Here is a 13,119-nt window from a genome sequence, read left to right on the forward strand (position 1 = left end):
CTAGATCAAGCAGGTGGCAAAGTCATTCTCTTAAGAGTTGATATGCCAATCTAATTGCACAAAAACAAATATTTCAGTCATAGAGACAAAAAAGGAGTTTAAATTTGATAAAACTGTAGTTTACATGTTTACAATCCAAATGCATTTGTCTTTAATTGCAAATTAGACAAGATTTATAAGCTATGGTAACAAATTGGTCTTTTCTGAGCTTGACAGCTCAAGTCTTTAGTTCCTCGTATTATAAAATGTGAAAGAATGACCAGGATATTGACATGAAAATTCACCTTTTGTGTTCCAAGGACCAACAACATGAGGATGACTAAATAATGCAAAAAAAGGAGTAAAATTGATAAAACTGTAGTTTACATGTTTACAAAAAAGCAGTTTACAATCAACCCAAATACTTTTGTCTTTAATTGCAAATTAGACCAGATCTATGGTAACAAATGGGACTTTCATGCATATTTTTCATAGCACAATTTTAAAGAATAATGTGTTTTTATGCACAAAAATCTGTCTTACAGGGGAAGATCAAGATACTGTTTGAGACGGCCATTCAAGCCTAAGAATTAAAGAAGTTTTCATCTGTTGCGATTTTAAGCCTCATAATCTCCTTCTCAATTCAATGCAGACTTTTGTTTAGAGATTTCAAACGTTGCAAGTAAACGTGGAAACTTCAAAATGAGAAATAACAAACTTTGGAAAAGTTCTTTGTTTTTCTTCGTTTTGAACTGTTGCGTCCTCATAACTCCGACAGATGAGTTTTCTCTGGGTAACTGCACAATATATTTCCCTTTGGACTACTCTGCCCATTTGAAGGTGATGTGCTGCAGGATGGGCTACAGGAGAATACCTTCAACGTTACCACAAAACACTGTCGTTTTGGATATTTCCTACAATTCCATCACTCGGATCATTGAAGGGGATTTCATCAGACTTCCAAACCTTATCAATTTAAACATGTCTCACAACAGGATATCTGAAATAACCAACAATGCATTGAGTGACCTACCAAACTTGGAAGAGCTCAACCTGTCCAACAATAAAATACAAGCTGTTGCCACAAAACTGCTCAGTCGTCTTGCAAATCTGTCTCATTTAAGACTTGACTCAAATTACCTTGAGGTGATTGAAAACCAGTCGTTCGCAACACTTCCAAACTTGAGGTTTGTAAACCTTACCAATAACAAGTTAAAGCACATTTCCAGATTCCAGTCTGTCTTTCAAATTCCACATTTGGAGGAACTTTACTTGGGAATGAACCGCTTCAGTGTTTTCAACTCAAGCGACATCCCATCAGCCCTCTTCGGTTTGAAAAAGCTGGATCTATCACTGAACACCTTGACAATGTTCAAGATTACGGAAAACATTTTTCCAGGTCTTGAATACTTGGACTTGGCAGCCTGTTTCCAGAACGATACTCTAGATTGGTTAATTCTAGACAAGGCCTTCCTGAACACGATTAAGACTCTCAACCTCAGTGGGAATCTCATTGCAGAGAAACAACTGGGTGATATAATGCAGAGTTTCACTTCTGTGACCTGGATGGCACTGGATTATCTGAAGGAGTTCAATGCGGAGACTCTTTTACAAAAGGCATGTTCACCTAGTCTGAGGGGTCTCCACTTCGAGGGAAACCATCTTTCTGTACTTACCGATCACATGTTTAGACCATGTTCACTTCTGAATGAGTTACACCTAAAAGACAATGGAATATTGAGAATGTATAAATCGTCATTTGAACATCTAGTCAACTTGACGGTGTTACGTATACAATGCAACCGTGTGACGCAACTGAACGACACTCTTCAGTTTCTCCCCAACTTACGGCTTCTCGACCTTCATCTCAACGCCATTGAAAAACTCGACTGCTCTGATTTTGCAAACCTCACACAGTTGAGGCACCTCTTTTTGGGTATGAATGGAATTGTAACAATCAATGCATGTGTATTTAAGGATTTATGGAATCTCGATGAGCTTATTTTAAACCGTAATAGTTTGTTAATGCTCGGTGACGCCTTCACATACGGCCCCCAAAACTTACGATACCTAGATTTAACGAGCAATAAGTTGAGTACGCTCGAAAATCACTCATTTAAAGCTTTACGTTCCCTTCAGGTCTTGTATCTCGCAGATAATCAGATATTTTCAATTAAACCACATGCTTTTGAAGGACTGATAAACTTAGCAGAGATTTATCTTGCATGTAATAAAATCACCAAAAGAACTCTAAAAATCTTTGCAGGTTTCACCGCTCTGGCTCGCCTACAAATATTAGATCTGAGTAGCAATTACTTATCGTACGCGAGTCAAGTGGAGCTACGAAACCCACCGTTCACCATGTTAAGTGAACTTAAAGTTTTGATGATTAATAGTCAACGTCGAGGCTTAAAGCACATGCCCTCAAACCTCCTGAAAGGTCTCAAAAAATTAGAAGCTTTTTATGCCGGGAACCTCAATGTAGAGTGTTTGCACGTGGACACGTTCACTTACACTCCTAATCTTTATTACTTGGATTTGACAAGTAATAATCTTGCCAACATAAATGCTTTGACATCCAGGCTTTTCCACCCAATATCAGGCCTACATCTCCTCAGTTTGGGTCGATCTCACCTCAAGTCTTTGAACTTCTTAGTTGACGCAAATCTCTCCAGTCTGAAAAGCCTACACGCCAGTATGAATGACCTTCAACTGATAAACCAAACCATCATCCAGTCTCTTCCTCAACTTAAAGTGCTTGATCTGCGTAACAACAGCTTCACGTGCGACTGTAATAACGCTTGGTTCATTGACTGGGCTGCCGGAAACAATGCCACACAGGTGCTTTACCTGAACAGGTACGAATGTCGCTACCCCCTTTCTTTAAGCGGAACAAATCTGGCGGCCTTCAACACTGAATCCTGCTATGTGAATTACGACTTCATCTGCTTTATCTGCAGCTCTTCTATTGTCATTCTCACGCTAGTCGTTTCATTTATCTACCACTTCCTAAAGTGGCATCTGGTCTATACGTACTACCTTTTCTTAGCTTTCCTCAATGACAGAAAGAGGAAGCGAACCACAAAACATCTTAGTTTCCAATATGACGCCTTCATTTCCTACAATGTTCAAGAGGAGCCATGGGTCATGGAGGAGCTTGTGCCCAAACTGGAGGGCGAGCACGGCTTGAGATTGTGTCTTCATCACAGAGACTTCGAACCAGGAAAGGCCATTATCGACAACATCATGGACGGAATATACAACAGCCGCAAAACCGTGTGCCTGATCACACACAACTACCTGAGAAGCGTTTGGTGTTCGCATGAGATCCAGGTGGCCAGCTTCAGACTTTTCGATGAACAGAAAGATGTTTTGGTTCTTGTTTTCCTTGAGGATATTCCCGCACACCAGCTTTCACCGTATTACCGGATGCGGAAGCTAGTGAAGAAACGCACGTATCTACGGTGGCCCAAACCTGGAGAAGATACTCGGGCATTCTGGCAGAAACTTAAAATGGCCATCGAGACTAAAGAGAACATGGAGGAGGACAGACAGATTCTTTCTGGGAAAGACAAAGATTGTGTTTAAAGATCATTTTTGGAGTATATAATGCATAAGTAATTATTCAAATGAAATTACTTTTTATGTAAATATTTTCAATTCTTTTATAAGTAATTATACTTATGCATAAGTTGCATAAGTAATTATTCAAATGAAATGACTTTTTATGTAAATATTTTCAATTCTTTCATGCAAACATTGCAAGTGAAATATATTTTGTGGCATTTTAGTCTGAGGACCATTCTAACTATTCCCTCTCATCTCATGTTAATCTGTTGCACTATAAAATACTATGAGAGTAAAATTTGTGGTTGCACAATATATTGAAATAAAATTGATATTGCAATATGGCTTAATCAAGTGATAATCAAATCGTGATCTGCAAGCATCTAAATGAACACAGTGCCGCGCTTCGCTCTGAAACCGGCAGAGAAAATATCTTGATGGTTTAATATTTTAAAATAAGGAAATTAAGACGTACATATTAGTATTGTAATTTTACAGCTGTACTATTTTGTTTTTATTAAATGCTATTTTTTATTTTACAGTATAATATAATTATTGCAATTTATTTCTTGTTTTAATATTTTTTATTTGCTATTAATCACAATAAAATCATATTATAAAAACTGTACGCTTTATGGTTACTGAGTCAGTGTTCTTCCCAAATTGTTCAAACCTATGAGGATGGTTCACACGCACAAAAAAAAAAAAAAAAAAAAAAAAAAAAAAAAATATATATATATATATATATATATATATATATATATATATATATTAGGGCTGTCAAAAGATTAATCGCGATTAATCGCATCCAAAATAAAAGTTTGTGTTTACATAATATATGTGTGTGTACTGTGTATAATTATTTTGTATATATAAATACATACACACACATGCATGTATATATTTAAGAAATATTTGCATACATATACTGTATATATTTATATATATAATTTAGGCTATATTATATATAAATATAATTTTTTTATATATAAATTACACATTTTTCTTAAATATATACAAGCATGTGTGTGTATTGATATATACAAAATAATTATACACAGTACACACACATATATTATGTAAACACAAACTTTTATTTTGGATGCGATTAATCGCGATTAATCTTTTGACAGCCCTAATATATATATAATAATTTTTCAGCTTTGTAAAATTATTTACATTTTTTACACAGATGCACTTTCCAACAAAATCACCCAATCATAGAATGATTAATTCTTTTCAGATATAGTCATCCAAGTAATCTGGTGAAAATTACTGTATTGTTTTTCATATTGCAATACACTGTATATTGCAGAAAATTACAGAAAACTGTCGGTTTTTTCTAATATCGTGCTGTCCAAACACAGAGGAGACACAATGCCATTAACTATTCACACAAATCATTACATACAAAAAGTCTAGTTCTAGACTAGTTAAATATATGCATTGCTAAATACAGATCAATTGCATAAAAACCCCAACTCTAAATCAACTTTGATGTGATTTATGGGCAACACTGTGATACCAATCGAAATTTCATCGTCTTCATCCTTGATCTGGGGTGTGTGCTCCAAATATTACAGACCACAGATGCACATATATCTTCTTTAGTGGATGATGGTTCGGTCTGTGGCTTTCTCGAGCATCTGAATGAAATATCCAATGAGAATTAGGCAGCTGGTCTCAAAAGGCTCGTATACGCTTTAAACTTACATCTAGAAATTCAAGGACAGGGGTGTGTATAAACCATAAAACATTTATATGTGGTTCCAGGTTTTAGACTTGCTGACTGTGAGACCGTGAGCTTCTTCCTCACCAGCATCGTCAGCGTGTATCAGAAATGGTCTCGTCTAAGTACCCCTAATCTGCTTTCTATCCTAGTGACCTTTTGACCCTTAAAGACACATGCGACGCGAATGCGGGTGGGATCTCGGCTCCTGCCAGATACTGTTGGCAACCTCCGGTCTCTCCGCTTGAGCTCCAGCACGTTATCAATCATTTCTCGCTGCAGTCCCTGCCAGGACGTCCTGCACAAACACACTAATGCTGAAATGCAACACTGACTGCATCATTCTTGTGCAAACACAGTGTTCAAAGGTCTGAGGCCACTAGAGAAAACGCTTCTAATGTCGCACAAATCTTTCAATTTCAACATATATTATCAGCATAACAATTTGAGTGAGTTGAACCAAAAAATGAACAAGGCTTTTGGATGTCAGTGTTACATCATAATTGTGTTACAAGCAGGGCTGCATGATTTGAGGGAAGAAAATTTCCTGAAAAAAATTTACTAAATTATTATTATTATTATTTTTTAAGAGCTCCAGGTTTGCTGAGCTTTTTTGTCGGATTGCAGAATCAGGGCAACATTTTTGTGATTATATATCAATATAATTATACACAATTTGGGAAAAAAACGTATTTATAAATTAATACTTATTTTATTATTAATACATTATTATAATTATTATTGTAAAAATAAAATAAGAAATATCACTATTATAATAATACTATTGCACTGTAAAATAAGAAATGAGTAAAAAATAGCAGTAAATATTGTAGTAACTGTTCAATTATTAAATAATATAATTATACAAAATTTTGGGGGAAATATTATAAAATAAATGTAAAAAAATAATTAAAAAAATAAAAAATGAAGAAGGCTTTTGGATGTCAGTGTTACATCAGAATTGTGTTACAAGCATGGCTGCATGATTTGAGGGAAGAAAATTTCCTGAAATGTTTTTACAAAATTATTATTATTATTATTTTTTTTTTAAGAGCTCCAGGTTTGCTGTGCTTTTTTGTTGGATTGCAGAATCAGGGCAACATTTTTGTGATTATATACCAATATAATTATACACAATTTGGGCAAAAATTTAATTACAAATTAATACTTATTTTATTATTAACACATATTATAATTATTATTGTCAAATAAAATATTAAACAAAATAAGAAATATCACTATTATAATAATACTATTGCACTGTAAAATAAGAAATTAGTATTTTAGAAAAATAGCAGTAAATATTGTAGTAACTGTTAAATTATTAAATAATTCTACAAAATTTTGGGGGAAATATTATAAAATAAATTTTAAAAAATAATTAAATAAATAAAAAATGAAGAAGGCTTTTGGATGTCAGTGTTACATCAGAATTGTGTTACAAGCATGGCTGCATGATTTGAGGGAAGAAAATTTCCTGATAAAAATTGTGACTTTCCCCCCCGAGTCCCTCATCTTTCCAGTCGTCTCAGTCCATCATAACCGGTACATCGCACAAGTTATTTCGGGAGCTGCCTGTAATAATCTTGAGCAATAAAACTAATTCACAACAACATGGCAGAACTTTAATGAAAAAGAACAGTGGGGCCATCACTTACGTACATGCAATAAAAACTAAATATTTGTTTTGTTGGTTACAGCAGCAGCAATATGAAATGTTATGATCATATCACAGTTAAAATCCCCATTTATGACTAAATAATTGCAATATGATTTGTGCAGCCCAATATATGAATCATTTAAAAATAAAAACAATCTAAATAAAACACTTTCTGAATGTTTATCTGTTCACCTGCATGTCATTTGACCAATATCAATCATCACAGCACCGAGAATATGCAAATGTGTTGGTAAATTATTAAAATATTACCTTAAAATCTAAGAACTTCACATAAATATTTCACATCTAAGTGGTTTGTCTGACGAAAAAGTTGGGAATCGCTGATTTAGGCCATAAACACACCTGCAATAGTGCCCCTTGTGGCCATGCTGAAAATGCAACGCACACCTGACATGACAAAATATCTGTAATAAAATCAACTACAGTTTGAGGGAAATAACTCAATTAAACTTGACATTCCAACATCCAATAGACCTTATGCACCAGAGAAACAAGCGCGGAGCCATCTTTAGAGTTAATTAGCTGGTGAAGTGGATTTATTTATTTATTGTAGGTTAATGAAAGTTATCACGAGCGCTGTAATGTTTGAAGCGGATGTCATAGACTGGGAAGATTTTAAAACGAGCTCCTCATTCATAAATCTGTAAGATCTTACCTTCATCATGTGGAAATACAAACCGGAAGAAGGAACACGAGGAGCGCGGAGCTGAAAAGGGGCGGAGCTACATGAACTCTATAGAGTAATCAAATTCTAGTTGGATAATTTCAGGCTTGTGAAATAAAAAAAAATACAAACCCAAGCAAAGAGTTCTTAGTAGAGAAGAGAAGCTAAGTTTTCATGTGTCAAACTTATAAAAAAGTTTCAAGAAAAACATGTAAAAAATAAATAAATAAATAAATAAATAAATTTAATTAAAATAAATAAGAAAATTTATAAAAAAAAAAAAATAATATAAATTATTTAAATAATTAAATAATACAGTAGAGTTGGGATGCACGGTATATCGACCACCATATCGGTATCGGCCGATATCGGTTCATTTTTAATGTTATCGTTATCGGCCCAATAAGAAAATTTGGCCGATATATTAAAGCCGATAAATAATGTATTATTTCCTTCAGCTGAGACGCTTCAGATGCGCACTGTTCAACATGATGGTTTTAAATTGCTTGAAATATGACTGGAATCCCTTCAAAAAAGGAAAATACAGTTCAGTGCAACATGTGAAGCACAAGTCTGTCATATCGGCTACTGTAATTACAATAAGAACATTATAATTGTGTTTTGGGACGTGGATTTTAATGGTGAAACTTTTGTTTTTGTATTCAGGCTCTCAAAAATTACATAAAAATTTGGATTTAGATTTATCGGCCAATATATCGGTTATCGGCTTTTAAATATAAAGAATTATCGGTTATCGGTATCGGCCAAAATTTTCATATCAGTGCATCCCTACAGAACAGTACTATAGTGTGTTGAAATTTTTATTTTATTTGAAATAATGTAATATAATAGAAACTAAAAAAATTATATTTTAAAATGTTTATAACTACTCTTTCGCAGTATAATTTGGGCCTTAATAAACGAAAATATATAGCCTTTTAAATTTTAGACTGGGGCTTCCTTGCATGAGGATGATCATATTTGAGGGATCTGAAAGATTGAATACTAAAGACCTTTTCTCCAAAAGAGTCCGAACGACGGGTCCAAAGACTCTCTGGCACTGTAAATATAGACGTACAACTGCACTTCAGACTCAAGGCAAGGTCGTCCCTCTCTGGCTCCCTAAAATAAACAGCACCATACTCTTCTCTGCTCTTGTTCCACAGCTTTCATCTGAAGCCAGAGACAAGCTGAGCATGATGGGTAATTCTCCACTCAGCTGTCGACCCCCGAGAACACACACATACTGCATGATTCACTAACCCATAAAGCCACATCATGCAAATCATTAGAAAACATCAGAACTTATATGGTGGTCAAATGTAGTTTCTCTAAGGTCTTCACTTAATGTGACAGCTGTCACAGTTTTAAGATACTAGAAATAACCAGAAACCCAAAAGATAGGATATTGTAGTACTACCACCAAAGTGCAAGAAGATAATACCATGGTACTGAAATTAATGTACTATATTTTTATGGCACTCCAAGATTTTATGTCTCAGAATTGAGACCATATTGCCATGGATTACAAAAAATTAGCACAAAGTACAATAATACTGTTTTTTTTTTTTTTTTTTTTTTGGTTGTTGTTTTTTTAAACATTTTGCTACCATTATATTCTTGGAAACCCCATATACAGCTAGTGATCAACCATTAGTCGGTTTTACCGATATTTCGCCGATATTTACATAAAAGTTTTTACATAATCGGTATCAGTTTTGTTATTGGTTTTATTTTAATAGGCTTATTACCATCTGTTACCATAACTTTACCACGAATAGGCTACTTAAAAGAAATCCATATAAGAAACTAAGATTTAAAAAACAATAAATTATTTTAAAAGGTTTAAAATACAGCATCTAATATTTATGAATCCTGATTGATTCATAAAGAGTTTCCAAACTCTTCAGGAAGAATAAGTTTATTAACACTTTGATAACCGATATAAACTAGTCGTCTTACCCTTAATACTTATTCCGAGTCCTCCGACTTCTTGTTTGGTGACTCTGACGGTTCGCTTGACGTTGGTGATGGTGTCCGGTACCGGGGAGGCGCTGAGGTTCGCCGGATCCCCGTTAACAGCTCCGGGCGCGGGCGAGCAGCTGTTCCCGGTCTCCTCGCCGGTTTCTCCGGGACTCACGGTGAACGAGTCCTCGCTGAGAGTGGCAAGCACGCGGATCCAGTGGTGAACGGTAACGCGGAGCTCCAGCAATCCGCTCCTCACGGGCTTCACTGCGGCCGCCATGATCAACACATTCCTGGAATACCAGCGGAGCGACGGGCGCTGCAGTCCCGAACTCAACTCCACTATAACCCCCTCCTACTCTCTCTCTCTCTCTCTCTCTCTCTCTCTCTCTCTCTCTCTCTCTCTCTCTCTCTCTCAAAAGGGCTTTGGTTTTAATTTTTTTTGTATCTGGCACTGCAAAATTAGTAATCTGGAAAACAAGAAAAAATAAACTTCTAAGGCAGAATGCAATAAGTGTGGTTCCTATGTTTTTGGGGCTTGTGGTAATAGAGTAAAAGTAGAGTTTGCATACTATAAGTTGGTGTTGATGAATTGAACACAAATGAATTGGTGTTGACTTTTAAATGTAGGCTACATGTAAAAAAATTAATAATAATAATAGCCTAATTGTTGGATGAGGTGTGAATAATTCAAGACTAAATTGTTAAAATAAAGGTGTATTTAAAATTAAAATTCTCTCTCTCTCTCTCTCTTTCTCTCTCTCAATTCACTTTTTTTTTTTTTCCAACTTTCATAAAATTTTACAATGGACATTTAACATCAAACATAAGCCAAACAGATATTGGATAACAGATAAATTATTTTTTTCAATATAAGAAATGTTTTTATACGCTTCTTATTTCTAGTGATTGAATTCAATGAGTCATGGAATATTTTAAGATTCTCAATTCACTTGTAAGGTTTCAAATTACTTTATTGTCATATCCTCCTGAGACACAGAAAAAAAAAAAGTTTTTTTGAATTAAGTATTTTTTCCAAGTCATTACATTGTTTAGAACAAAAGAAACAAATGGGGGGAATTTTTAAAATATATATATATATTATTCATATCCTCCAGGAATAGGCTTTTGTCCTCTGTAGTGGACATTATATGTTTGCTGTACATGTCTCAGTCTGGATGTCCTGTAAAGAGCAGATTCTGGGCTTTTCAGAGATACCAAATGGATATTATTATGAAAATGTTGTCAATTAAGAACACACGCAATTAGATACAGATATAGATAAATTGTATTGAATGGCACTACACAGTTATGGCCATTTCACCCACATATTGCATAAAGTAAAATGGTATATCAGTTCTCATTATATCTTTCATAACATATATAGCTGAGAATCATCTTTATACAAAGTTTGGTTCAAATATTTTCCCTAATTTGTTTCTTAAGCTCTAAACAATGTAATGACATGAAAATACATCAGTTTTCTGTGATGGGTAGGTATATGTGTGTGTGTGTGTGTGTGTGTGTGTGTGTGTGTGTGTGTGTGTGTGTGTGTGTGTGTGTGTGTGTGTGTGTGTGTGTGTCATAACTGATATCATAACTGTGGTATTTTGGCATAACATTTATTTATAGTACATTTTTAGCATGCTATATTTTGTGAGTGTATTATTTTTACCTCCGGATCTCAGCTGTCAGATCTGAAGCACAGGCAGCTGAAGCCCTTCATCTGAAACTCATTTCCAGACTCCTGCTAATGTTGGGAAAGAAACTCGTTTGCATTGACGGTACAGTGTGAAACTATTCGACCTAATTCCCGGAGAAAGGCTCTAATTAGTCTCTTTATACGCGGAAAAGTTTGGATTGTTCCTCAGCAAACACAATGACCCAGAGCTCCTCACTGACACACATATAAACCACTGATTCTGCAAGCTTTTGTGTAGTCAAGTTTCTTTTACTGTTCAACACAACTTACAACTGCAGTGTTGCTTCTCTTTAGTGTTTCCAGATTCCTCTCCTCAATAGATTTACAGTAACTGTGTCTCCCTCTACTGGTGAAATCACTCTTTATCTGCACTTATGTGTAAACCAACATTAGTTTTTCTCAATTGCTAACAATCATTGTTCAATCCCCCCTTTAAGCATTTTGAAGATTATGCTTTTGTTTATTGTACTAAATATGCTGTTGTTGTTTTTATTTTTTTATACACTAACCTATTTAGGCATAGGCCTATATGCACAGATATGATGGAGATTTAATTACATGTTATTTGTGTATATTTTCACATGCATATTATTGTTCCCTACTTGAGTTTGTAAATTGATATTGTTCAAAAAAATTATAATAATAAAATTAAAAAAACATGCATGGTTCAATACTGAAGCCACATTTTCAAAACTCAATTTAAATAATTTATATTTTAAATAAAATAAATTTTCATTGCTTTCACACAAAATGCATGCAATGACCATATTTCCCAAAAATCCATGAACACTTTTGTAAAACTTTCTGCAAAACACTATATTTGCAGCAGATTTTTCTAATGCTAAAAATTAATAAAAGCACATTCAAATCAGTATGATGGCAAACTCTGCAGGAATTATATTGAAATTTAAATATTAGCAAAATTTTTACAATGAAATTAAATCATAATTATTAAAAACAAAATTGCAATTTAAGTCCTATTTTTAGTCTCTATTACAGTAGTCATTTTTTCAGTCATCTTTTGAAAATCAGGATGTCCTCAGAATGATTTTGATTGGAAACATGGATCAATGAAGACACATTGATAGGGAAAAAGAGTGGGAGAGCGAGGGAGAACTAGCACCTCACAGCACTGTACATCCATACTGTGCATCCATACTGTACATTCCATACATTCCATGCATTTTCCAAACTGCTTGTCCTGTGTGTCGTGGGGAGGCTGGAGTGTTTCCCAGAGTCTCGGGTCGTATGAGAGGAAAACACCCTGGACAGATGACCAGTCCATCACAGCGACGACACACACACACACACACACACACACACACACACACACACACACACACACACACACACACACACACACACACACACACACACACCATTATACTACACATGTTTCTGATTTCGGATCTTTTTTTGTGTTTGTTGTTGTTGTTGTTGTTTTCTAATTATCATTGCTTTTGGATTTTGTTGTTGTTTCAACTTTTTATTTCTTGGATGTAAATAACTATATGTAAAGATATAGAAAAAAAACAATTTGCTTAATTTTTTCATTCATTATTTATACTGCAATACAGTCAGTAAAATGAAAATATCTTATTGTTATCATATAATGAATGTTTATGTGAATAAAAAACATTCAAACGTTAAAAATAAAAGTTCAACATTAATGCAATGCTCCCTGGTTTTGAGTGTTTTTCAGGTCAGTGTGTTTATGAGTGACGTGTGTGTTTTCTGAATGCCAGTATAATGGTGGAACGAGTTTATTTAAGAGTTTTAAAAATGTGGCTTCAGTATTGAACAATGCTTGTTAGCAATTTAAAAAACTGTAT

General features: G+C 34.5%; 3 protein-coding genes across 3 annotated transcripts in view; 2 read left to right on the forward strand and 1 right to left on the reverse strand.

Annotated features, from left to right (window-relative positions):
• Nucleotides 1–9,982, reverse strand: part of snta1 (syntrophin, alpha 1) — a 38,805-nt gene extending 28,823 nt beyond the window's left edge. Inside the window, exon 1 of the mRNA XM_079883544.1 lies at nucleotides 9,583–9,982. Coding sequence (XP_079739670.1) covers nucleotides 9,583–9,865 — 283 coding nt within the window. The 5' untranslated portion in view covers nucleotides 9,866–9,982. The remainder of the gene's footprint in view (nucleotides 1–9,582) is intronic.
• The window catches only part of kif5ab (kinesin family member 5A, b), a 581,587-nt gene extending 568,985 nt beyond the window's left edge, over nucleotides 1–12,602 (forward strand). Inside the window, exon 26 of the mRNA XM_079883525.1 lies at nucleotides 12,578–12,602. The gene's annotated coding sequence lies outside the window, so the exon portion shown is untranslated. The remainder of the gene's footprint in view (nucleotides 1–12,577) is intronic.
• On the forward strand, nucleotides 682–3,567 carry LOC307166532 (uncharacterized protein; the record flags this gene model as incomplete). Its single annotated transcript, XM_079884958.1, has 1 exon — nucleotides 682–3,567. One exon carries the CDS (start codon nucleotides 682–684, stop codon nucleotides 3,565–3,567), a length of 2,886 nt encoding a protein of 961 aa, XP_079741084.1.
• Nucleotides 12,603–13,119: the final 517 nt, after the last annotated feature.

Source organism: Squalius cephalus (genome assembly GCF_949319135.1).
Source record: "Squalius cephalus genome assembly, chromosome: 10".
Taxonomy (NCBI): domain Eukaryota; kingdom Metazoa; phylum Chordata; class Actinopteri; order Cypriniformes; family Leuciscidae; genus Squalius; species Squalius cephalus.